This window comes from Oncorhynchus clarkii, chromosome 7, assembly GCF_045791955.1.
Source record: "Oncorhynchus clarkii lewisi isolate Uvic-CL-2024 chromosome 7, UVic_Ocla_1.0, whole genome shotgun sequence".
NCBI classification, from domain to species: domain Eukaryota; kingdom Metazoa; phylum Chordata; class Actinopteri; order Salmoniformes; family Salmonidae; genus Oncorhynchus; species Oncorhynchus clarkii.
In genome coordinates this window covers 24,399,928-24,427,403 of record NC_092153.1, presented here as the reverse complement: position 1 = coordinate 24,427,403, position 27,476 = coordinate 24,399,928, and the positions used below count along the sequence as shown (strand labels likewise).

At 44.8% G+C, this 27,476-nt stretch overlaps 2 protein-coding genes across 4 annotated transcripts; one reads left to right on the top strand and one right to left on the bottom strand.

Moving 5' to 3' along the window:
- The first annotated feature begins 291 nt into the window (after window positions 1-291).
- LOC139412565 (transmembrane protease serine 3-like) lies at window positions 292-8,329 on the top strand. Its single transcript, XM_071159283.1, has 13 exons — window positions 292-348; window positions 593-866; window positions 1,091-1,210; window positions 1,777-1,893; window positions 2,103-2,226; window positions 3,819-3,947; window positions 5,336-5,382; window positions 5,488-5,653; window positions 5,812-5,984; window positions 7,109-7,204; window positions 7,320-7,462; window positions 7,785-7,937; window positions 8,306-8,329. Exons 1-13 carry the CDS (start codon window positions 292-294, stop codon window positions 8,327-8,329), a joined length of 1,623 nt encoding a protein of 540 aa, XP_071015384.1.
- A 685-nt stretch (window positions 8,330-9,014) lies between these two features.
- LOC139414173 (homeobox protein PKNOX1-like) lies at window positions 9,015-16,288 on the bottom strand. Of its 3 annotated transcripts, none has more exons than XM_071162058.1 (11): window positions 16,219-16,288; window positions 15,163-15,282; window positions 13,195-13,337; window positions 12,805-12,976; window positions 12,113-12,286; window positions 11,772-11,919; window positions 11,380-11,477; window positions 11,148-11,282; window positions 10,107-10,183; window positions 9,822-9,994; window positions 9,015-9,522 (listed from the first exon to the last, which is right to left on the bottom strand). In XM_071162058.1, exons 2-11 carry the CDS (start codon window positions 15,211-15,213, stop codon window positions 9,341-9,343), a joined length of 1,353 nt encoding a protein of 450 aa, XP_071018159.1. In that variant the 5' UTR covers window positions 15,214-15,282; window positions 16,219-16,288; the 3' UTR covers window positions 9,015-9,340. The 3 variants fall into 3 exon arrangements, with proteins under 3 accessions (XP_071018159.1, XP_071018161.1, XP_071018160.1); XM_071162060.1 differs by having other exon boundaries at window positions 11,802-11,919; window positions 16,219-16,287; XM_071162059.1 differs by lacking the exon at window positions 16,219-16,288 and adding an exon at window positions 15,368-16,186.
- Between the last annotated feature and the right edge of the window lie 11,188 nt (window positions 16,289-27,476).

Genomic DNA, 27,476 nt, shown 5'->3' with positions numbered 1-27,476 from the left:
ACTCCACTGTAACCTTACCCGCGAGGTCGAGGAGCTTTCAGACGTTACTTGATCCCCCTTTATGTGGCACGGCACACTGGTGTTGCACCTGCTCAGGTGTCCCATTCTCTCCATCAGGGTGTGGCCAGAGGAGGGAGAGAGAGAGAGAGAGGTAGAGAGAGAGAAGTAGAGAGAGAGAGAGAGAGGTAGAGAGAGAGAGAGAGTCTGGTCTGTCTCCCATCGCTCCAACCAGCCTCCAGTGGTGGTCATCTTACTACCATGGGGCCAAGATGATTAGCTGGGTGAGGAGATATGGCCATGCCTGATAGTGACAAGACTGCTGCTGATGGTTTAGCCGAAGAGAGGGAGGTGTGTAGCCAGACTGACCTCCCGAGGTCTGCGTGTTTTAACGTCAATGCTTTTCAGATGAACGAACAACTGACCATGAAGACTCATCCTCATCTCTTTTTCTATCTCGTTCTCATTTTCCTTTTTTCTCTCCCCCTCCCTCTCTCACGCCATCCATCTTCTCTCTCGCACGCCTTCCCTCTATTTCTCTCTGTCTCTCTATTTGTCTCTCTCTCTCTTTCTCTCTCGTACACACTCCATACAGGTGTCTGGGGCAGAGGGAACGGACCCGTTCCGTATTGAGGTTGAGTCTGTGAGTCACGAGGACCTGCCAACCGTGGAGATCCCCACCACCTTCAATGTCAGCCCCCTCAGTGGCCAGACCAGCGGCTCCTTCTCTCAGGACCTCCTGGACCCCCATGTACCCACCGCTCCGCTCCAGGAGCCCCCTGCCCCCACCCCAAAGAGCCAGGGCCAGCTCACCCCAACCAGTTATCTCCCTTCCATGCGCTTTATCAAGGTCCGGCCCTTCATGCACGGTATGGAAGCCTCAGAGGACACAATGACTCTCCATCTATGCGCCAAGAGTTTTTCGTGGTCTGGACACAGAGTCAGGAAAACCCCCTTGCTCTGTCTATGAGTGCCTCACATGTTGTAATGGGGCTAACCATGGCTCTTAATGGTTTGTGGCCTTACTAGTGCCAGTGTTGCCCTGTCCCCCATTGTTTAGATTTTCTCTCATGGTTCATTTCTGCTGGTTCAGATGACGGCTTGGTGGAGACTAAGACCCTATGCAGCCAGCTCCTGGCACACTGGCTGCTGCTGGTGATTGTTGCGTGTGGTCTACTGGCCCTGAGTCTAGCCCTAGGCATTGGGCTTGGAGGTAAGGGAACACAGTTTGTGGCCTTGTTATTACAAAGTCATTATCAAGCATATTATTACAGATAATCAGAAAGTCTGTCTCTAGCAGTAATGTTGAACCACGTGTCGTTGGATTGAAATAAAGGACACATTTGCACTTGACACTATATGGCTGCATTATAAAGTGTTATCTATCTGTTACAACAGGCAATGTTGTGTGTTAGGATAGAGTGTCAAGTACTAGGATTCGGGTATACAGCGTCTGAGTGGCTCATAGTGTTATTGTAATAGTATCGTTGTTCTGTACTGTTTTATTGTGATTGTAAGAGGAGTCGTGTGTCATATGTGTAACAGGAGACAGGGTGCAGTAAGTTACTCTTGAGGCCTGAATGACGCGACAAGTTGTGTGTGTAATCAGGGGGGGTCAACATTTCATTACTTATCATTGTGACGTGCTTTTTACAGAGAATCATAGGATTTTACTACAACTTCTTTCCAATTCCACCACCGTGTGTAACAATGTGTGTGTGTGTAACAATGTGTGTGTGTGTCTGTGTGTACATGCGTGTGTCCTCCTTGTTTCCAAAGTGGGAGTCAGCTGCACGGGGAAGTTCCACTGTAGCACATCCACTTTGTGTTTTGCCAGATCTGCGCAGTGTGATGGAGTCAGCGACTGCGCAGATGGGGAGGACGAACTGCAATGTGGTGAGATGCACACTTCTCTCCCACACGCATGCACGACTAAAAACGCCCCCCCCCACCCCTGTAACCCTGATAAAGGGCTTGAAATTCCCTCGCACCATTCATCCACATTATTCACTGTGTAACCTCGTCCCCAGGCTAGGTCAGATAGGCCAGACTTTTCACAGAGTAACCTGTACACACACTAATGTCTGTCTGTCTGTCCCTTATAGTGCGTCTGAGTGGGAGGAGCTCTGTGCTGCAGATCAACAGTAGGGGTGTATGGGGGACTGTGTGCTCCACCAACTGGGATCACAAACTGGGTTATTCTGCCTGCAAACAGCTGGGATACTCCAGGTACCCGGTTGGGAATTGAATGGAATTGAATTAGTTCTCTGTGACAGGGGTAAAAAGATAAGTGAAGGGTCAGAGGTTCACTGGGGCTGGCATGGTGGATGACTAGGGTGAGGGTGAGTGGAGCAGTGTCAAGAGACGCACAGAGAATACAGATCATTCCACCATAGAAACCATTCTCCCACAGGGCCTGAGGAGATAGACTATTACATCGACATGACTCTGCAGTTTGTGATAAAAACGCTCTCCCTCCTCGTTGTAATACACCCACATTTACCCAGCTTTCAGAGGGAGGGCTTTCTAATGGGTTTCTGTACCCAAAGGTCCCATTAACTGCATTGCTAATCCCATTAAAATCAGCCTGGCATTAAATGAAGTGAAAAATCACCAGCCCAAACAACCAGCGCTCTAAGTAGGTCAAGATTGTCAGTTATACCATTGGCAGTGTTACAACGGATCTGGCCACGTTCCCATTTTGGGGATCATTTTGGTAATGAAGCCCTTTATCTACTTCCCCAGACTCAGATGAACATGTGGATACAATTTTTAAGTCTCTGCGTGCAGTTTGAAGGAAGTTGCTAATTAGCACTAGCGCAATTGCTAACTAACATTAGCATAATGACTGAAAGTCTATGGGTATCTGCTAGCATAGTAGATACCCATAGACTTCCAGTCATTGTGCTAACGCCAGTTAGCATTGGCTCACAAACCTACCTCTAACTTCCTTTAAACTGGACACAGAGACATAAAAACGGTATCCACAAGTTCATCTGATTCACGGGAAGTAGATAAAGACTAAAGATGTAGTGCCAAAATCCCAAAGTATCCCTTTAAGACCTTCCTAGTTAATGTTAGGAGTATGTTTGGATGAATAATTAACTGCTTTTATAAAATACAAATACAGTTGACTCAGCCTGTCACGTTCGTTATAGCGATGAGACCAAGGCGCAGCATGATTTGCATACATCTTCTTTAATGAAGAAAGAACACTGAACGAACTATACAAAAACAACGTGACGCTATATAAGATAAGTGCAGACACAGGCAACTAACACATAGACAATAACCCAAGAAATACCCAATGAATATGGCTGCCTAAATATGGTTCCCAATCAGAGACAACGATAAACAGCTGCCTCTAATTGAGAACCAATCTAGGAAACCATAGACATACATAACACCTAGACTAGTAAACACCCATAGACATACAAAACCCCTAGACAGGCACAAAAACACATATATCATCCATGTCACACCCTGACCTAACCAAAATAATAAAGAAAACAAAGAATACTAAGGTCAGGGCGTGACACAGGCACATGAAATCAAAGACACACATTCAAAATAACTGTGGATGAAACACAATAAAGTCAACAGACTTATTTCCGTTGTGGTCCAAGTATATTAGGATCCTGTGACCACTTTTATAAATGTATTGTAAATGAATGGGTAGTGCTGTCAATGGATCTAGTCACAGAACGTCAGCATAATAGCATCCCAAACCCACCCACTGCCTTATAAGCGGCAAATGAAGATTCACACTATTTGCCCCAATAAACTGTAAATGTCTGTGTGGTTCCTTCTTGTTCGCTCAGCTACATCAGTTCCAGATCCCTGCCTCTCTCCTCTGTCGAGTCGGCCTTCCAGGCTAACCTGGTATCAGTCAACCTGAGTCATCCAGATCGCCAGCAGACTGTCAAGATCCATAACACCACCTTCCTCAGGTGAACCATTTGGCCATCCATTTCTGACAGAAAATACAACTGTGTTCGCTACCAGTCTGCCAGTCTTTCTGTTAAAGTTCTAATGTACAGCTGCCGCCGCAAGTTCTTCCTCTTCTGGCGTATGCCCTTACAACCAAAGATCTTTTCACAAGCACTATTTGCGTTAAGTACACAAATTCTTGATTGTGCCATCACGCTACGGTATGCCACCGCAAGGACTACATACTATGCTGATGTGAGGCTGTCAACAGGGCTGTGATGGTTGAATGTCTCCCCGTTCCTGTTATCGGAACTGAAGCCTTTTACAGTGGCTTGTGAAAGTATTCACTCCTCTTGGCATTTTTCCTATTTTGTTGCCCTACACACTGGAATTAAAATATATTTTTTGGGGGGGTTTGTATCATTTGATTTACACAACATGTCTACCACTTTGAAGATGCAAATATATTTTCTTGTGAAACAAACAAGAAATAAGACAAAAAAACTGAAAACTCAAGCGTGCATAACTATTCACCCCCCCAAAGTCAATACCTTGTAGAACCACCTTTTGCAGCAATTGCAGCTGCAAGTCTCTTGGGGTGTGTCTCTATAAGCTTGGCACATCTAGCCACTGGGATTTCTGCCCATTCTTCAAGGCAAAACTGCTCCAGCTCCATCAAGTTGGATGGGTTCCAATGGTGTACAGCAATCTTTAAGTCATACCACAGATTCTCAATTGGATCGAGGTCTGGGCTTTGACTAGGCCATTCCAAGACATTTACATGTTTACCCTTAAACCACTCGAGGGTTGCTTTAGCAGTATGCTTAGGGTCATTGTCCTGCTGGAAGGTGAACCCCCGTCCCAGTCTCAAATCTCTGGAAGACTGAAACAGGTTTCCCTCAAGAATGTCTGTATATTTGGAAAAACGGCAAGGGGGGTGAACACTTTTGCAAGGTACTGTAACTGTCTGGAGGTACCCCCAAAGTGGCGCATTATACAGTATTTGTCAATGCTTCACATTTGTCATGTGAAGCATTTCCCTCAGAAACGCATGTTGCTCGGCGGCAGTAACTAAAGCATTTTTCGTAAGCGCGTGTTGATTGTTTATGTTGCTCTGCTCTGCTTCATAAGTCTAGTTGTGATCTCATGTTTCACTTCAGTCCATGTCATGTTTCTCAATTACATAAGGGCTTGACTGGGTTTGTACATGGTACAAATGAGACCACACATCAAACTTTCCCATTGGTGTTATACAGAGAAGAACCTAATTTGAACCAGTTTACTGTATAATTTCATTTTCTGAAGTTATTTCCAGCTTGTTATATACAATTGGTTCTGTGTTCAGGTCCACAGACTGTCTGTGTGTATGTTGGCAGTAAGTATAAGCCTTCATTCTCTGTTTTTCCAGTAAGACCCAGTGCAGCTCTGAGAGTGTGATCGTACTCAAGTGCCTAGGTGAGTGAAAGAGTGACAGTGGAGTTAGGAAGTGTGTGTGTGCGTTGTGAGTGCATACTAGCAACATTATCATATCAATGGTTTTCCCCTGGCTGCCCCCTGCAGATTGTGGCTCCAGGCCCATGTTCAGGTCTCGTATTGTGGGAGGGAACGTCTCCAAACCAGGCCAGTTTCCCTGGCAGGCCAGCCTGCACTATCAGAACCGACACCTCTGTGGGGGCTCCATCATCACACCACGCTGGATAGTGACAGCAGCACACTGTGTCTACGGGTGAGTCTCTCTCACAAACACAGGTGCACATGCGCGCACACGCGCATGCAAGTACGTACACACACAAACATTTGTCCTGTACTGACCTTACATGAACACAGCATAACTTTTAAAAGTGATATGATGTTTCATTGGTTGACTGTCCATCCCTTCTCAAGGTTTGCAACAAACACCATGCTGTGGGCGGTGCAAGTGGGATTGACAGATCAGCCGATCAATGGGGTGTCGTCTCGCTCTTTGGAGAAGATTATCTATCATGCCCGCTACCAACCAAAGGGCTTAAACTATGACATCGCTCTATTGAAGCTAACAGAGCCTCTTACCTTTAATGGTACCACGGTCTACAATGAGCCCCAAAAGTATTGGGACAGCGACATTTTGTTGTTGTTTTGGCTCTGTACTCCAGCACTTTGGATTTTAAATGACACAATGATTATGAGGTTAAAGTGCAGGCTGTCGGGTTTAATTTGAGAGCATTTTCATCCATATCGGTGAACCGTCAAAAAATGACAGCACTGTACATAATCTCCCCATTTTAAGGGACCAAAAGTATTGGGACAAATTAACTCATATGTGTATTAAAGTAGTAAAAAGTTAAGTGTTTGGTTCCATATTCATATTCATAGTACGCAATGACTACATCACACGTGTAACTCTACACATGTGTTGGATTCATTTACTGTTTGTATTATGAATGGTAATGGAAATGAATGGTAAATAATGTATTGTGTCATTTTGCAGTGACTTTTATTGTAAATAAGAATATAATATGTCGGGGCGGCAGGGTAGCGGGGCGGCAGGGTAGCCTAGTGGTTAGAGCGTTGGACTAGTAACCGGAAGGTTGCAAGTTCAAACCCCCGAGCTGTCGTTCTGCCCCTGAACAGGCAGTTAACCCACTGTTCCTAGGCCGTCATTGAAAATAAGAATTTGTTCTTAACTGACTTGCCTGGTAAAATACAAAAACAAACACTTAATGTGGACGCTACCATGATTATGGTGAAAAAGTCACAAATATCATTTTTTTTCTAAACGGTTCAGCCGATATGGACGAAAATACCCTCATATTTAAACTGTCAGTCTGCACTTTAACCTCATAGTCATTGTATCATGGAGTACCAAGGCAAAATAACCAAAAAATGTGTCCCAATTCTTCCTGTCTGTCTTGTCCTACTGAGTGATAGGGCTCTATTCAATCTTCAATCTGTATCGCGGAAGCATTAGAGATTGCGTGATAGAAATGTAAAGGTAATTTCTGATTATGTTGACATACAGTATGCAAGGTTTATCGTGAACACAGTCCCCCGCCAACTCAGGAACATTGCCTTTACATTTAAATGGGGCTTTAGTGCTGAACTTCCGCCATACGGATTGAATAGAGCCCTTAGAGTAACTGCTCTTATTCACCTCAAATCTGAAGGAGCACATCAGGTTCATTGGCTAAGTCTTTTCCTCCAGGTCTGGTTGAGCCTATCTGCCTGCCGAACTATGGGGAGAGATTTGAGGAGGGGAAGATGTGCTGGATCTCTGGGTGGGGTGCCACAGTGGATGGAGGTGATGGGCTCAAATTCAACACCTGACTAGATGCGCAAGCATGCACCACATGCCCGCACAAACTGTGATACACCGTTCCTGCCCTTCCTCTCTCTGTGTGTGTGTGTCTTTCCAGGGGAGACCAGTGTGTCCATGCACTCTGCCCAGGTCCCTGTGCTCTCCAGCAGGGACTGCAGTGGACCGGGAGTGTACCAGGGTGCCATCTCCCCTTGGATGGTCTGTGCAGGCTACCTAGAGGGGGGCAAAGACTCTTGCCAGGTATCTTTCAGAAGTGGACCTCAGAGTTCCATGCCCCATTTGTCTAAAGGACAAAGTGCAGACAAAAAGCACACAGCGAAGACAAACGGTTAAAAGCAGGGGGTGGCCACTGTGTGTTTTGCCATCGCGAAACGGTGGTGATTCAGCAAGTAGAATCGCCAGGAAATTAACAGAAAATGTCAACCAATTTCCTGTTCAAAGGCACAAGAACGGTCACCCGCTGCTTTTAACCGTTCCTTAGCACAGTGTGTTTTGTGTTATAGCGCTCACCTATTTGGAGTCAAATGCACTGCTGCTAATCCTGGTGTGTTTGGCTCCTCAGGGGGATAGCGGAGGCCCTCTGGCCTGTGAGGACTCATCAGTGTGGAAGCTGGCGGGAGCCACTAGCTGGCGCTATGGCTGTGCTGGGAGGAACAATCCTGCCATGTACACTCTCATCTCACACGCTCTGACCTGGATCCACCAGCAGATGGAGGTGAATTCTACTGTTGGTACTGTATACTGGTGCACTGAGGAACTCTGCTGGTGGCAGACAGTACTGCAATACTGTTAAGGCTGCTATGCAAAGGAGAGAGATACATGGTTTAAATGGACAGTCCACCCCAAAATCAAAGTCTGTCAAATGTTTTCAGACGTCAAAATGAATTTAGGCCTGGATTTACTAAGAGTTTCACCAGTTGCAGAACCGTTCTTTTAAGAGTGAAGCAGTCTTAAAGTCCTAGACAGCCAGTGAAATCAATGGAAAACCTTTTGGTAGTTTATTCTTTAGGATTAGTCAGTTAAATCTGTTAGTCTATTTAACATCAAAATGACACACACTCATTCTGTGATATCTTTCCCCAGAAAGAAGAGGCACTGAGTCCTTGATCCCCAAAGGATACAGTGGCTCACATATTTAGAGGACTTTACTCAGAGACACTAATTATTTGTTCTGAATGAATGGACACCATCTGAGGCTGAGCAATAGCTCTATTTTAAAGTCAGAGAAACAAGATGGAGGGGAATGGTGGACAATAAATGGAGGACTGGGGAGATGAACTAGGGCCAGGACTCAATACGGACTGCGGGGGATCCGCGTTGTAGCAAAGTTGACATTAAAAGGTAATTTCCGATTGAGCCGGCATCTGCAGCGTTTACTTTGAATGCGATCTCCACGATCGTGGTAACATCGCCTGTAAATGGGGCATATTAGAAGGTCGGCATCTCCACCGTGAGCCCCTTCCATCCCTACACACAAACCGTGTATGTAGACAATAGTTGAATAGTTGTAACATGTACTGTGTGTTATATACCATTATATAGCAGATGTGTTTGTAGATAAATATGGTACAGAGAACACAAGTAAAAACCTGTATACTTTTTAAATGCCATAAAGATATGTATTTATTTTTACAAAAAAAAAGTTTTTTTTTCCAATGATTCATTTTTGATGTTGCACTCATAAGGGTGTGAATTTCTTATCAATACATCCTCCAACACATCCTAGTTCACCGTGTCGATATCCTCCCCTGAAATACTGAGTCTACATAAAAAAACAAAGTTGAGGAGAATCTTTCTTGAACATTTTATTATTAGAGAAATCCAACAGACCTTGAAAAGCAGGTCAGCCATATTGGACATTCAATGTTCATACATAAATATTCTTTAAAAAACAAACTAAACAAAATAAAAACACTAAGCAAAAAAGCCAAATGAAAAAAATTAAACAGCCTTCATTCCAAACATTTTACATATAAAAATAGCATTTTTTTTTCTGTTTCTAGAAGGGCCTTAAAGGCCTAGTGTGGGTTGTCTTGGACACTGTGATGAGTGTTGAGTATTATAGTCAAACATAGGCATGCATGAGGGTGTGACATCACATCCCGCAGTAGTGGTATGTCACTCCAATCCGGCCATGTCACCCCCCTCCTCCTCCTCTTCCTCTTCTTCTTCCTCCTCGCTCTCGCCCTCCTCCTCCTCGCTGTGTCCTCCCATCATCACCTGCTGCATGGCCAGTGTTGCACCGTCTGAGGTCAGCGTCTGCAGCTCGTCTACACTCATGCCCATCGTCACCATGGTCACTGAGGAAAAATATCAAGCTTCAGCCACACCCACTAACCAGTACGGAATTGGACAGCGTATAGTCAGAGTTGACCGGGGTTATCGTGGTAATAGATATGGCTGGTATGTTAAGGGCAAGATCAAGTCATATCAAGGTGTGAAAACCACAGCATGGCATTCCTCCCAGCCTGTAGTAAGGACTGGGGATTGTCTGGAACTCTGATATGTTCCTACTGTGATTTCTCACTTGCGGTGTAATAAATCAGGAGCATATCAGAGTTGCAGAATTTTCGTATTATTATTTTTTCTGGGCATTTACCGTCATCGTCCATGGCCACCTCTTGCCCTACACCGGCCGAGGCAATGTTGTTGGCCATGGGCCAGAAACGCTGGGTGGGCCGGCTCTGGGGAGTCCTCTTCCTGCTCTTGGGCGTGTCTGAAGCACTGCTGTCCATCATGGGCTGGAGGATACGCCTCCTAGCATTAATGAACCTGGAGAGGGAGAGACGGACAGGGGCTAAGCCAATCACCCGAGGCCACATTTCTACGCTTGGGTATAAGGTGTGTGTGTGTGTGTGTGTGTGTGTGTGAAAGATTGCCTCACCAGTTGTTGACCTGCAGCAGGGTCAGGTTGGTCTGTATGGCGAGCTGTTTCTTCTCGTCCTCTGTGGGATAGGGATGCTGAGAGAGAAAGAAAGAGAGAGAAGGGTAAAGAACACAAACAATAATTTACAGCAAATGAGTTCTATTAGCTCCCTATTAAGCCGAGTAGGTACTGGGAGAGACTGTGGATGGATGAAGTAAGACTAAAGGTCAATTTGTATTGGAACGGCACAGGATGTTGATTAAGTAAAGTCGCTTCTATGTGAATTAAGAGTTCGGAGCAGCCTGGCCACTAGTCGGATACCTTTTTACCCAATTTCTCTGTTACTTGATCTGCTATCATGCAACGTTTGTGGGCGCCACAGGGACCATTAATAACACCGGTATAAATTGCTAGTGGGCCATGTGGGGGAAAATTATGAGGTACTGGGAGGTTGGGCTTTCGCCCCAACCAGGATGTATTTAGATTCAACTTTAGGATGTACAAAGGCCTGAGGGCCAGGATTGGCCGCTCGGGAGCAAGCAGAGAGGAACAAGCTGTAGTGAAGACGCGTCATCTCAAAGTGTCTTTGTGAGGGCTAGGATGTTCTAACATCTGGCTGCTAGTTAACTGTCTCTTACACACACGCGCAGGCACACAACAAACATACACCGACACCCACACATGCACGAACACACACAGGGAACAAAGGGTCTCTGTGAGCTACCAGTCTGGTTAGGTCCACCATTAGGCCTGTGGGCTGTCTACTGATTAACCTCTGATTAGCATTTAGCCAGCAGACCATGGGCCAGTCATATGAGGACCTAACACATCCGTCTCTGTCAACGCAACCGCTCCGAGCCATCATGGGACGAGCCATCATGGGACGAGCCATCGTGACGGGGGCCAAATGCATGCACGTGCACACTCACATGCACGCAAGCATGCTCAGACACCCTTGGAATAACCTAGCAGAGCTTTACTCTGGGTTACAATACATTCAGTTATAGTTGAAGTTATTCTAATCTTAGGAACGGTTGAAACGAGGTGTTTTTCACTCACCCCTATGTGTTGGAAGAGCCAGGTGCGCATGATGTTGGTGGCTGATTTGGGCAGGACCCCCCTCTTGTTGCTCTTGGATGAGCTGTCCTCCTGGGTGAAGAAACTGCTTAGGTCCTGATTGAGCTGCAACTGGAGCTGTACACACACACACACACACACACCAGTCAATTCACAGAACCGGCTGTAGTTTGTGTGACCGTGTGTCTGTCTGTGTGTGTGGTGTATTCCTCACCTGTGTGTTGTTGATGCGTATTGTCTGGGGTGAGATAGCTTGTCCCACCACCTGTCCCTGAGGAGTGACTACTGTGATGGGCTGGTACACTGTACCACCTGCTCATACACACAAATAAAAGTTAGGGCATTTTTGGTAACACCTTGATCCAAGGACCCTCAGCACCTCACCATAATCAACTTTGAAATCAACTCTGAAAAAAAAAGAGGCAACATTCACAGATTCAAGAAAACTGACTAAAACAGGGAGGGACTACCTGAACCTGCTAAGAAAATATTGTTTTCGTTATCCGTTGAAAAAAGTTTTTCTACGGTGTGCCATAATTAATATGACCCAGTGTTGCTAGTAGTTGTCTTAACAGGGACACAGTAAGGCCGGAGAGGAGAGGGTACCTGTAGAGGTGGTATGCCACGGAGACATACCTGCTAACACTTGGCCAGCAGAATTGACTGTTGTCAGGGTAACGTTGCCCTGCTGCAGGGCCGAGGCTGACATCACAATGCCTTGAGGGCTGAGGGTTCCTGTGAGTGGGCTGGAGGTCTGGGGGAGGGGGGAAACACACAGAATTATAGCCTTACTGCCTTCACATTCATTTGTGTTCATCTTGTATAATTGTACTATTATGCGCTTATCATTTAATCCCAATACAATAGCCAAAGTTCCCTCTGGGAAAGATACAAATAATCTATGAAGGGGAAATGTGTGTGTATAACCTGTGTGTGAGTGTGTGTACCTGTATCTGGACAGGGGAACAGGGGCTGTCAGTTTCTCCTCCACTCAGCAGGGTCTCACTGTTCATCTTGGTGCGCAGGCAGGCGATGTAGCGGCTACAGAAGTCCTTACACAAGTCGCTCACTTTCTCCAGCTCCAGGAGGTGGATACGCAGCACCTGGATGGCCTTCACCATCTGGGGTCAGAGGTCAAAGGTCAGGTGAGGTCATTAGCGGTCCATGGGTAGGTATGCTGCCAACCCATAACTCTAACCCTGACCGTAGCCAAGTTTTAAGCTTAACCCTTACCAATTAGGTCATTCAACATAAGTTTGCTGGTCAGTCATGTCTCTTCAGTTCTTTCCAATAAAGACATGGGTCACAACATTTATTTCAGTCTTTTTGATAAAACATTTACCATCACACATACACTCTTTCAATTGCTCGATGTAAAGAGGCAATTCAAGAGTGGTTTGTTGAGGGGCACAACAGCCGTGGAACTTCGTTATATTATCTTATAACGTCAAAGACAGACGTGTAATAGCTAGGTCATGTTCATTAGGTACCAAAAGGAAGAAAACATACAAACAGGAAAGGACCAACTGGGCATATCCAATAAGAAACAACTATTTTTTTCTCCAGTTGCACAAGATTTTCAAATGTTTTCAGTTGCATGCCCAAATGAACAAGACCCTGGTAGTGCAGAGTTCCTCACCAGGTTGTCCACGTCTGGGTCGTCACAGAAGAAGCCCTTGCCCTCTTTCTTCTGGCTGCGGACAAAGTTCTCAATGTCCACGTTGAAGCTGGCAGAGCTGACGCAGTCCGAGCTCTGAGTCGACTGCTCACACTTCTCAAAGAGCAGGGCCAGCAGAGGGAACAGGGGGTGCCTGCGATGCACAGGCGAGTGCAAAGGATTAACGCCAGTCGGGCGCAGTTAATGAAAGTACACAAACACACAGTCATGCACCGACGCTCGCAACCTCCACACAAGCTCACAGTCATAAACAGGACAAGGGAAGGAAAATGAAGGAGGAGGGGGGGGGGGAACAGAGGGAAACAGCTCTGATGAGGAGGATGGAGTGGAGGAGTACCATGACTCGCCTACCTGTAGATGGCCTGCTTGTCTGTGTCCATGGGCATCTGGGGCTGCATGGCAGAGGGGCTGCCTGCTCCCCCCTCGTTTCCCTCGGTCAGACTCTGCTCCGGATCCCCCTCCACATCCGCTCCCACGCGCATCTGCACCAAGACCTTTACCCAGGGAAGAGACACGTATGGTAAAGAGAAGAGTGGGAAACAAGGCAGATAAAATAGAAGGAGAGTGGAGGAGAAGGGATAGGAGTGAAATCCAGTAAAGTTAGTCAGTGGTTGGTAGATGACTCCCACTCAGGGTGGTAATGGGGTGAGTACACACACCCCAGGGAGAGGAGAGAGATATTGGTCTGATTCTTTCCACTCATAACACTGTCTCAATTCAGCGGCTTACAGACACCGCCTTAGCCATTTCTCTACTCACATTGAACCCCGATGAATACACTGTCTAACTTCTACACACAGTTATAAATTACTCATGATCCATTCTAGTCCTTCCCTGTTTCAACGGTTGTTTCCATTTGGTTTCTAGTGAACACGACCCTGTCCTACACTGCCTCAGGTCAGGCTCATTCCAACTGTGCCTAATTCTTCACTGGATCTGACATTCATTGGTTTTTAAAGTGGTCCTCTGTAGCACAGTTGGTAGAGCACAGTGCGTGCAATGCCAGGATAGTGGGTTTGATTAATGGGACCACCCATACGGGAAAAATGCATGCACTCATGACTGCAAGTCATTTTATAATGAACAAAAATATAAAAACGTGCAACAATTTCAAAGATTTTACTGAGTTACAGTTCATATAAGGAAATCAGTCTATTGAAATAAATTCCTTAGGCCCTAATCTATGGATTTCGCATGGCTGGGACTACAGATATGCATCTGTTGGTCACAGATACCTTTTAAAAAAAAAAGGTAGCGGAGTGGATCAGAAAACCAGTCTATCTTTCATCAGCTGTCCAGTTGTCTGGTCTCAGACGATCCAGCAGGTGAATAAGCCAGATGTGGAGGTCCTGGGCTGGCGTGCTAACCCGTGGTCTGCGGTTGTGAGGCCGGTTGGACGAACTGCCAAAACAACGTTGGTAGAGAAATGAACATTCAATTCTCTGGCAACAGCTCTGGTGGACATTCCTGCAGTCAACATGCCAATTGCACACTCCCTCAAAATTTGAGGCATCCGTGGCAACGTGTTGTGTAACAAGACTGCACATTTTAGTGGCCTTTTACTGTCCCCAGCACAAGGTGCACCTGTGCAATGATCATGCTGTTTAATGCCACGCTTGTCAGGTGGAAGGATTATCTTGGCAAAAGAGAAATGCTCACTAACAGGGATGTAAACAAATTAGTACACTCAATGAGAGAAATAAGCTTTTTGTGCGTATGGAAAATATCTGGGATCTTTTATTTCATGAAACCAACACTTTACATGTGGCGTTTATATTTTTGTTCTGTATAGATAAAAGCATATGCTAAATGGCATATATTATATTAAAATGACATGTATGATGATGAATATTGCCTCTCTCCTACTTGCACACCGTAGATGTGTGACTGCTACAGTATTTGAAAAACATTCCCCCACTCACGGTCTCTGGATATTGATGGTCCTTGCCCTTGTGATTGCCATGTGATGGCGCAACAATGACTTTGATTGAAAGGCAAATGTGTTAATACACACATTTATGTGAGAGCTAGAAGATGTGTGGTTAGACTCAGCCCCCGCGATCTCTGCCATGTTTGCTGGGAGGCCATGGAGTCCACAGAGGATTGATAGACTTTTAACGTGTGTAATATTAACTTTCACAGCAGCTCATTGAAATGGGGAATTCAGGACAGGAACACTTCATCAGACAGTTATTAATTTACTAGTGAATTTGTGGTTAAGTTTGGGGTATATAACATCACACAGCTCATTCATTGGAATATGGCCACCCACTTTGTAAAATGTTCAAACTTCACTCCTCCTCGTCTTCAATCTCTTACCTGATCTACCTCCGGGTACTCATCTAGAGATGCCGACTGGGCTTCCATCATGGTCGCTGCCAATGATGCCAATACACGGGCATTCCAGTCCAAGACCTAAGACCTGTGTGGCTACCAGTCCTACAGACAAATGCATCAGACATGGGGTTTAGATAAGGTTTTCGTTGTTGTCATAGATTAGATATAACCATTGCATGATACATACATAGCCAATGAAGAACGTAGAGTCAGGGTACTATGCCAACACAGGGCCTTTCATTCTGGGGTAGGAGGATTCCTCTTTTTTGGAGTGTGGTAAATGCTTGGTCACTGTATGCGTGTATCAGAATGGAATTCAGACAGTGCAGTTATCAATTCACGCGCGTGCAGGGTGGGAGGTATGTTGTACAGTCAATAGCCCTAACTTCCGGGCACACATTTTGATTAAATAAAGCATTTTTTTTAACGCAGTAGTTGTGCATCTACAGTTCGTAATGTTCACCAAGCATCATCCTAAACTGGGACACTAGGCCCACGAATCTCTCCTTAGCAAGCCGTATCCATTGGCAAAAATAAATAAGGGGAAAAAAATCAAGCGTGTTTCCATAACAAACAAAAAAGTGCATACAATTTCGTGTCAATTTGATTACCAGTGTATCATACCCTCGCTGTCTAAAGATCGTATGGCGGCTCAGGCTACATGTAGCAGATAATATTGGTGCTTTCAAATGTTGAACAAATAAAACTGTCAACAGCACACATCCCATCTACATTGCGGTCATCACTAGGTATCTCTCATAATAACATTCGAATATCCAATAGTCTGTAGATGAGTGAACACACGCTTGGCCTTCTCATTCACCATTTCCAATGCGCCTTTTCCAAACAAGCGGACATCTTTTTTTTCTCTCGCCACAACAGCTTGCCTTTATGTGTGATCAGTCTTTTTGGCTCACTGTCCATTCTGCAAAGTGCACATTGGCTCATTCCATGGCGAGCCACTGCATTCAAGCATGTTGCGTCGATTGTTAGATTGATGGGCGACGAAAAAAAAGAGGAATTTGAGTGACAGCTTACCTTAGTGCCAATCTTCGTCACAGTGACAAGGGGCTGCTGCAATCCGGGCCCGCAGTTTTCGTGTGTCGTCACTACGTATAGGCTCGCAGACTATTTTCTCTCATTAATATTCAACATGTGGGAGGAGAAGCAATTCCGAACATGCCTTGTCCCGCCCCTAGAGGCCGATACCCTTCCCCTTATGCTTAAATTATGATTACAAATTATTATTAGGAATTAAAAATACATTTCTATTACATAAAATGTATACACACTTAAAAGTGTATGTAATGGACTAGGCCTACAAATGACAAAAACATGAATCATTGAAAAATTATCCCTAATAATTGACAACATGAGTTTTATATTTCTGATGCAATGACAACTTTTTAAACAAAGAAGTGAAGGAGACTACCCATACTAAAACATTTTTGTAAATTAAAGATGGTTATTGGTCAGATTTAATTAAAAGACAAAAGACAGAGTGAAGATAATTTTGCAGACCAATCATCTAACTTGGGCCTGAAAAGAGAAAGAAAAGCAACACTGTACACTGTGAAATCTATGCTCCTAAATTAAGATGTAGATTATGGATATAAAGTGCATCACACATGATCAAAGGATAGTAGAACGTATGCTGACCTGACCTGACTTTTTAAATGTCATTTAAACTACAACCAAATCTTACCAAAATGAACAAAGGACGGATACTTATGAACACACAATTGACTCACCAGGGAACTAAAAATCGGGGAACTCAGTGAGGTCACCACCACCATACAACCGCTGTCGTTTGGCCATCTCCTCAGACAGTGCTTTCTCATACTTATCCACCAAGCCCCCAGAGGCTCTGATATCAAATAAAATGTTATTTGTCACATGCGCCAAATACAACAGGTATTACAGTGAAATGCTTACTTACAAGCCCTCAACCAACAATGCAGTTTTAAGAAAATAACAACAACAAAAAAGTAAGAGATAAGAATAACAAATCATTAAAGAGCAGAAGTAAATAACAATAGTGGGGCTATATACAGGGGGTACCGATACAGAGTCAGTGTGCGGGGGCACCGGTTAGTCGAGGTAATATAGGTAATATGTACATGAAGGTAGAGTTATTGAAGTGACTATGCAAAGGTAATAACAGAAAGTAGCATCAATGTTCCTGGGGGGGGGGGCTAGGCAATGCAAATAGTCTGGGTAGCCATTTGATTAGTTGTTCAGGAGTCTTATTGTTCGGCAGGTAGAAGCTATTTAGGAGCCTCTTGGAGCTAGACTTGGCGCTCCGGTACCGCTTGCTGTGCGATAGCAGAGAGGACATCTATGACTAGGGTGGCTGGAGTCTTGGCAATTTTTAGGGCCTTCCTCTGACACCGCCTGGTATAGAGGTGCTAGATGGCAGGAAGCTTGACCCCAGTAATGTACTGGGCCGTACGTACTATCTTGTGTAGTGCCTTGTGCTCAGAGGCCATGCAGTTGCCATAACAGGCAGTGATGCAACCCGTCAGGATGTTCTCGATGGTGCAGCTGTAAAACCTGTTGAGGATCTGAGGATCCATGCCAAATAATTTCAGTCTCCTGAGGGGGAATAGGTTTTGTCATGCCCTCTTCGCGACTGTCTTGGTGTGCTTGGACCAGGTTAGTTTTTTGGTGATGTGGACGCCAAGGAACTTGAAGCTCTCAACCTGCTCCACAATCATCCCCTTTGTCTTGATCACGTTGAGGGAGAGGTTGTTGTCCTGGCACCACATGGTCAGGTCTTAGACCTCCTCCCTATAGGCTGTCTCATCGTTTTCGGTGATCAGGCCTACCACTGTTGTGTCATCAGCAAACCTAATGAGGGTGTTGGAGTCGTGCCTGGCCGTGGAGTCATGAGTGAACATGGAGTACAGGAGGGGACTGAGCACGCACCCCTGAGGAGCCCCTGTGTTGAGGATCAGCGTGGTGGATGTGTTGATACCTACCCTTACCACCTGGGGGCGGCACGTTAGGAAGTCCAGGATCCAGTTGCAGAGGGAGGTGTTTAGTCCCAGGGTCCTTAGCTCAGTGATGAGCTTTGAGGGCACTCTGGTGTTGAACGCTGAGCTGTAGTCAATGAATAGCATTCTCACGTAGGTGTTCCTTTTGTCCAGCTGGGAGTGCAATAGAGATGGCATCATCTATGGATCTGTTTGGGCAGTATGCAACTTGTAGTGGGTCTAGGGTTTCTGGGATAATGGTGTTGATGTGAGCCATGACCAGCCTTTCATAGCATTTCATGGCTACAGACGTGAGTGCTACGGGTCGGTAGTCATTTAGGCAGGTCACCTTAGTGTTCTTGGGCACAGGGACTATGGTGGTCTGCTTGAAACATGTTGGTATTACAGACTCAGACAGGGAGATGTTGAAAATGTCAGTGAAGACACTTTTTTTCCTGGATTTTTTCTTTCCTGGATCAGTTTTAATATTGCGGATAAATTGTTGCTTCCATCAAAGTAATTGTCTGCATCATTTCCAATCCCCATATATTTTTGGTAAATATATATAGTGAAGACACTTGCCAGTTGGTCAGCGCATGCTCGCAGTACTCATCCTGGTAACCTGTTTGAAGGTCTTACTCACATCGATCGGCTGCAGAGAGCGTGATCACACAGTCGTCCGGAACAGCTGATGCTCACATGCATGTTTCAGTGTTACTTGCCTCGAAGCGAGCATAGAAGTTATTTAGCTCATCTGGTAGGCTCGTGTCACTGGGCAGCTCTCGGCTGTGCTTCCCTTTGTAGTCTGTAATAGTTTGCAAACCCTGCCACATCCGACGAGCGTCGGAGCCGGAGTAGTAACATTTGATCTTAGTCCTGTACTGATGCTTTGCCTGTTTGATGGTTCGTCCGAGGGCATAGCGGGATTTCTTATAAGCTTCCGGGTTAGAGTCCCGCTCCTTGAAGCGGCAGCTCTACCCTTTAGCTCAGTGCGAATGTTGCCATATTCCAGTCTGTGCTAGCAAAGCAGTCCTGTAGTTTAGCATCTGCTTCGTCTGACCACTTTTTTTTATAGACCGAGTCACTGGTGCTTCCTGCTTTCATTTGTGCTTGTAAGCAGGAATCAGGAGGATAGAATTATTGTCAGATTTGCCAAATGGAGGGCGAGGGAGAGCTTTGTACACGTCTCTGTGTGTTGAGTAAAGGTGGTCTATACATTGTTTTCCTCTGGTTGCTCATTTAACATGCTGATGGAAATGAGGTAAAACTGATTTAAGTTTCCCTGCATTAAAGTCTCCGTCCACTAGGAGCGCCGTCTCTGGATGAGCGTTTTCCTGTTTGCTTATGGCCGTATACAGCTCATTGAGGGCGGTTTTAGTGCCAGCATCGGTCTGTGGTGGCATGTAGACAGCTACGAAAAATACAGTTGAAAACTCTCTCAGTAGATAGTGTGGTCTACAGCTTATCATGAGATACTCTACCTCAGGTTAGCAAAACCTCAAGACTTCCTTAGATATCATGCACCAGCTGTTGTTCACATATATGCATAGGCCCCCGCCCCTTGTCTTACCAGAGGTTACTGTTCTGTCCTGCCGATGGAGTGTATAACCCGCCAGCTGTATGTTCTTAATGTTGTTGTTCAGCCACGACTTGGTGAAACATAAGATATTACAGTTTTTAATGTCCCGTTGGTAGGATATACGTGCTTTCAGCTCGTCCCATTTATTTCCCAGCGATTGAACATTAGCTAGCAATACGGATCGCAAGGGCAGATTAGCCACTCGTTGCCTGATCCTCGCAAGGCACCCTGATCTTTTCCCACTAAATCTCAGTTTCCTTCTCCAGCGAATCATGGGGATGTGGGCCTGGTCGGGTGTCTGTAGTAGTATATCCCTCCCGTCCGACTCATTGAAGAATAACTCTTCGTCCAGTTTGAGGTGAGCAATCGCAGTTCTGATGTCCAGAAGCTCTTTTCGGTCATAAGAGATGGTAGCATCAACATTGTGTACTAAACAAGTTACGAACAAACACGAAAAAACAAACAAAATAGCATGGTTGGTTAAGAGCCGACAAGACGGCAGCCCTACGCTCTGGCGCCATTGTTCCAAGGCTGGATAAATCAGGGAGTGTTGGGGTTGGAAGATGGAAAGAAGTGATGAAAACATGGTGAGACATGAGGAATCAAAGAGACGGTGTAGAAAATGTACACCCCCTTTCAAAATTGTCACCTTTTGTTGCCTTATAGCCTGGAATTAAAATGGCTGGGAATAGTTTATTATTCCATTGATCTATACATCCTACCCCACAACTTCCAAGTGAAACAAATATTCAGATTTGTATTTATTTATATCAACAAGAACAAAAAAGGATAAGGTTGGATAAGTGTCCACCCCCTTGTACTAGCAATCCTAAATTAGCTCAGGTTGTAACCAATCACCTTCAAAATCACACACCAAGTTAATTGCCCTCCATCTGTTTAATTGTAGTGATGAACATGATTTCAGGACTCATTCAGCAGTTCATGTGGGTTCCCTCTGCTGGGCAGTGAATTGCAAAGCAAACACTCAACCATGAGCATGAAGGACATTTCAAAAGAACTCTGGGACAAAGTAGTGGAAAGGCGCAGATCAGGGGATGGGTATAAACATATTTCAGAGGCCTTTAATATCCCCTGGCGCACGGTCAAGACGATTATTAAGAGGTGGAAGTTGTATGGCAGCACTAAGACCTTGCTTAGATCAGTTTCTATTAAGGTATCTTTACTTTTACTCAAGTATGACAATTGGGTACTTTTCCCCCCAATGGCCGTCCCGCCAAACTGGATGACAAAGGAAGTAGGAGACTGATCAGAGAGGCTACCAAAAGTCCATTAGCAACTTGAAAGAGCTACACACTTTTATAGCCAAGCCTGGTCAAAGTGTGCATGTGACAACTACAGTGCATTTGGAAAGTATTCAGACCCCTTGACTTTTTCCCCATTATGTTATGTTACAGCCTTATTCTAAAATTGATTAAATACATGTAAATACATCCTCATCAATCTACACACAATACCCCATAATGACAAAACGAAAACAGGTTTTTAGAAATGTTTGCAAATGTTTTAAATATAACAAAATAAACACCTTACCTTATATAAGTATTCAGACCCTTTGCTAAAATTGAGCTCAGGTGCATCCCATTTCCATTATCATCATTGAGATGTTTATACAAATTGTTTGGAGTCCACATGTGGTAAATTCAATTGATTGGACATGATATAAGGTCCCACAGTTGATACAGGTCCCACAGGGCACGTCAGAGCAAGAATCAAGCCATGAGGTTGAAGGAATTGTCCATAGAGCTCCGAGACAGGGTTGTGTCGAGGCACAGATCTGGGGATACCAAAAATGTCTGCAGCATTGAAGGTCCCCAAGAACAGAGTGGCCTCCATCATTCTTGAATAGAAGAAGTTTGGAACCACCAAGACTCTTCCTAGAGCTGGCCGCCCGGCCAAACTGAGCAATCGGGAGAGAAGGGAGGTGACCAAGAACCCGATGGTCACTCTGACAGAGATCCAGAGTTCTTCTGTGGAGATGGGAGAACCTTCCAGAAGGACAACCATCTCTGCAGCACGTCAGGAAGCCACTTCTCAGTAAAAGGTATATGACAGCACTCTTGGAGTTTGCCAAAAGGCACCTAAAGACTCTCAGACCATGAGAAACAAAATTCTCTGGTCTAAGGAAACCAAAACTGAACTCTTTGGCCTGAATGCCAAGCGTCACATCTGGAGGAAACCTGGCACCAACCCTATGGTGAAGCATGGTGGTGTCAGCATCATGCTGTGGAGAGGTTTTTCAGCGGCAGGGACTGGGAGACTAGTCAGGATCGAGGAAAAAATGAATGGAGGACCTGCTCCAGAGTGCTCAGGAACTCAGACTGGGGTGAAGGTTCACCTTCCAACGGGACAGTGACCCTAAGCACACAGTCAAGACAACACAGGAGTGGCTTCGGGACAAGTCTCAGAATGTCCTTGAGTGGCCCAGCCAGAGCATGGACTTGAACCCGATTGGAGATCTTTGGAGAGACCTGAAAATAGCTGTGCAGCGATGCTCCCCATCCAACCTGATAGAGCTTTAAAGGATCTGCAGAGAAGAATGGGAGAAACTCACCAAATATAGACGCTTTCAGCGTCATACCCAAAACGACTCTAGGCTGTAATCGCTGCCAAAGATGGTTCAACAAGTTACTGAGTAAAGGGTCTGAATACTTATGCAAATGTAATATTATTATTATACATTTGAAAAATAAATGTGCATATTTGTCAAAAATCTTGCTTTTGCTTTGTCATTATGGGGTATTGTGTATAGATTGATGAGGAGGGGAAACTATTTAATCAATTTTAGAATAAGGCTGTAACGTAACAAAATGTGGAAAAAGTCAAGGGGTCTGAATACTTTCCAAATGCACTGTATATCCCAAGATCTCCACAAATCTGGCATATACGGTAGGGTGACAAGAAGGAAGCCAATCTTGAATCCCATTTGAAGTATGAAAAAAAAACACTCGGGAGACTATGTAGCAAAATGCTTTGTGGTCTGATGAAACAAAAATGAAACTTTTCAGCCATAATGCAAAGTGTTACGTTTGGCACAAACCCAACATAGCACTTCACCCAAAGAACACCATCCCTACTGTGAAGCTTGGTGGTAGCAGCATCATGTTATGGGGATTTTTCTCATTGTCAGGGACTAATGTGGTTGGAGGCTCCATATAGACTGGGTGTGATGCAATCGCGGAGCATCCAGAGGTATGCGAAGGCCAAATAGTGCTCCGTACCGCATCGCCATACGGTTTCCAAATTTTGTAACAATGTGGAGGGATCTGTATAGATCCGCTTTCACATGATTGGTTGACGGTAGGTGGGGGCGGTACATCCTGTATAAATACAAACTCACTTCCTTCATAACAGCTCTGTACTGATCCGCAAGAAATATGAATGCCCTGACTTCTGCTGAGGCCATAACGCCGCATGGATTGACCATGCGCCCAGATGCACTTCTCTCTCCAGAATCTGCAAAAGCCAACACGGGTGGGAAGAGAATAGTTGGGCCAGGTTAATGTTTTTGTCTTGTGGTTATCTAGATCTGGCGCCATCTTGAGGCATTTGTCTTATTTCATCAAACTGTAAACTTAAAGCATCAGACAAGCTCAATGCATATACAGTTGAAGTCGGAAGTTTACATACACCTTAGCCAAATACATGTAATTTTTCACAATTCCTGTTTTTCACAATTCCTGTTTTTCACATTTAATCCTAGTAAAAATGCCCTGTCTTAGGTCAGTTAGGATCACCACTTTATTTTAAGAACGTGAAATGTCAGAATAATAGTAGAGAGAATGATTTACTTCAGCTTTTATTTCTTTCATCACATTCCCAGTGGGTAAAAAGTTTACATACACTCAATTTGTATTTGGTAATATTGCCTTTAAATTGTTTATCTTGGGTCAAACGTTTTGGGTAGCCTTCCACAAGCTTCCCACAATAAGTTGGGTGAATTTTGTCCCATTCCTCCTGACAGAGCTGGTGTAAGTGAGTCAGGTTTGTAGGCCTCCTTGCTCGCACACGCTATTTCAGTTCTGCCCACAAATATTCTATAGGATTGAGGTCAGGGCTTTGTGATGGGCACTCTAATACCTTGCCTTTGTTGTCCTGAAGCCATTTTGCAACTTTGGAAGTATGCTTGGGTCATTGTCCATTTGGAGACCCATGTAAAACCAAGCTTGAACTTCCTGACTGATGTCTTGAGATGTTGCTTCAATATATCCACATCATTTTCCTCCCTATGTTGTGAAGATGCCACCTATGTGAAATTCACCAGTCCCTCCTGCAGCAAAGCACCCCCACAACATGATGCTGCCACCCCTGTGCTTCTTAGGCTTGCAAGTCTCCCCCTTTTTCCTCCAAACATAACGATGGTCATTATTGTCAAACAGTTCTATTTTTGTTTCATCAGACCAAAAGTACAATCTTTGTCCCCATGTGCAGTTGCAAACCATAGTCTGGCTTTTTTATGGTGGTTTTGGAGCAGTGGTGTCTTCCTTGCGGAGCGGGTTTTCAGGTTATGTCGATATAGGACTCGTTTTACTGTGGATATAGAAACGTTTGTACCTGTTTCCTCCAGCATCTTCACAAGGTCCTTTGCTCTTGTTCTGGGATTGATTTGCACTTTTGCACCAAAGTACGTTCATCTCTAGGAGACAGAACGTGTCTCCTTCCTGAGCGGTATGACGGCTGCGTGGTCCCATGGTGTTTATACTTGCGTACTATTGTTTGTACAGATGAACGTGGCACCTTAATGCGTTTGGAAATTGCTCCCAAGGATGAACCAGACTTGTGAAGGTCTACAATTTGTTTTCTGAGGTCTTGGCTGATTTATTTTGATATTCAAAGAGCCACTGAGTTTGAAGGTATGCCTTGAAATACATCCACAAGTACACCCCCAATTGACTAAAATGATGTCAATTAGCCTATCAGAAGCTTCTAAATCCATGACATCATTTTCTGGAATTTTCCAAACTGTTTAAAGGCCCAGTCAGCTTAATGTATGTAAACTTCTGACCGACTGGAATTGTGATACAGTGAAATAATCGGTTTGTAAACAATTGTTGGAAAAACGACTTGTGTCATGCACAAAGTAGATATCCTAACCTCAGTCAGGAAGTTCAAGCTTGGTCTTACATGGGTCTCCAAATGGACAATGACCCCCAGCATACTTCCAATCCTCCCAAAACTATAGTTTGTTAACAAGAAATTTGTGGAGTGGTTGAAAAACAAGTTTTAATGACCCCAACCTAAGTGTTTGTAAACTTCCGACTTCAAATGTAGTTAATTTTATGAAAACACATAGGGTTTGTCTATTAATGGAAAAATACACATTTAAAAATATCCATCAATTGATTGGTAGAAAGAACAGACGACTTATGGTCGACCAATATTTATTTGGGTCGGGGACAGGCCTACAACAGACTCACAGCTGTAATTGCTGCCAAAGGTGCTTCCACCGGGTATTAACTCAGGGGGGCTGGAGACTTATCCAATTCTGATATTTCAGTTTTAAGGGGATTTTTTTGTGTGTGGAAAAAATATATACAGTACCAGTCATAAGTTTGGACACACCTACTCATTCAAGTTTTTTTAATATATATTTTTTAACTATTTTCTACATTGCAGAATAATAGTGAAGACATCAAAACTATGAAATAACACATGGAATCATGTAGTAACCAAAATAGTGTTAAACAAATCAAAATATATTTTATATTTGAGATTCTTCAAAGTAGCCACCCTTTGTCTTGATGACAGCTTTGCACACTCTTGGCATTCTCTCAACCAGCTTCATGAAGTAGTCACCTGGAATGCATTTCAATGAACAGGTGTGCCTTGTTAAAAGTTCATTTCTGTAATTTCTTTCCTTCTTAATGCATTTGAGCCAATCAGTTATGTTATGACAAATAAAATTAGAGTAAATAATAAATATTTTATGTCAATTAAAGTAAAAAACAAAATCAAGGTACATGTTGCTTTTATATATTTTGTTCAGTGTAGATAGCCATTATCAATAGCAGTTGCTGCTGCATGATTCTGAATGAAGTAATAATGCCCAAGAAGACAGTATTTGGAGGATATATTGGCATGGGCGTTTGAGACCAGAGACAAAGTTTCAATATTGAAACAATGTTGCAAATGTCAGAGACAGACAGTAAGGTTCATAAAAGTATCCGCTATTGAAAACCCAATTGCTAGTCTAAAATAAATGGGAGATAATGTCTAGATGGTTTTCACAGTGGATATCAAAGTTCATTAATTGTCTGGCTGGGCTGATGAGACTGGATTGGGAGTGAGATGGAACATAGTAAATAGGAATTTCAACTTCATAGCTTCAGCCGGTGGTAACTTGTGGAACTTTAACCAATCAGCATCCAAAATTAGACCCACTCAAAGAGACTACTAGGCTAACGACTGTAGCAAGTTAGACATCAAGCCAAACTGACTCGCGCTGAAATATGGTGAAGTACTTGGTAATAAACAGAGAACATTTCAAACAATACAAAAACCTGCGGACTCTCCTTCACTGCAGCCGACGTGAGTAAAACATTTGAACGTGTTAACCCCCGCAAGGCTGCAGGCCCAGAAGGCATCCCCAGCCGCGTCCTCAGAGCAAGCGCAGACCAGCTGGCTGGTGTGTTCACGGACGTATTCAATCAATCCCTATCCCAGTCTGCTGTCCCCACATGCTTCAAGAGGGCCACCATTGTTCCTGTTCCCAAGAAAGCGAAGGTAACTGAGCCCCGTAGCACTCACTTCCGTCATCATGAAGTGCTTTGAGAGACTAGTCAAGGACCATATCACCTCCACCCTTCCTGACACACTAGACCCACTCCAATTTGCTTACCGCTCCAATAGGTCCACAGACGATGCAATCGCAACCACACTGCACACTGCCCTAACCCATCTGGACAAGAGGAATACCTATGTGAGAATGCTGTTCATCGACTACAGCGCAGCATTTAACACCACAGTACCCTCCAAACTCGTCATCAAGCTCGAGACCCTGGATCTCGACCCCGCCCTGTGCAACTGGGTACTGGACTTCCTGATGGGCCGCCCCCAGGTGGTGAGGGTAGGGAACAACATCTCCACCCCGCTGATCCTCAACACTGGGGCCTCACAAGGGTGCGTTCTGAGCCCTCTCCTGTACTTCCTGTTCACCCACGACTGCGTGGCCATGCACGCCTCCAACTCAATCATCAAGTTTGCGGACGACACAACAGTGGTAGGCTTGATTACCAACAACGACGAGACGGCCTACAGGGAGGAGGTGAGGGCCCTCGGAGTGTGGTGTCAGGAAAATAACCTCACACTCCACGTCAACAAAACAGGAGATGATCGTGGACTTCAGGAAACAGCAGAGGGAGCACCCTCCTATCCACATCGACAGGACAATAGTGGAGAGGGTAGTAAGTTTTAGGTTCCTTGGCGTACACATCACAGACAAACTGAATTGGTCCACCCACACAGACAGCATTGTGAAGAAGGCGCAGCAGCGCCTCTTCAACCTCAGGAGGCTGAAGAAATTTGGCTTGTCACCAAAAGCACTCACAAACTTTTACAGATGCACAATCGAGAGCATCCTGTCGGGCTGTTTCACCGCCTGGTACGGCAACTGCTCCGCCCACAACCGTAAGGCTCTCCAGAGGGTAGTGAGGTCTGCACAACGCATCACCGGGGGCAAACTACCTGCCCTCCAGGACACCTACACCACCCGATGTCACAGGAAG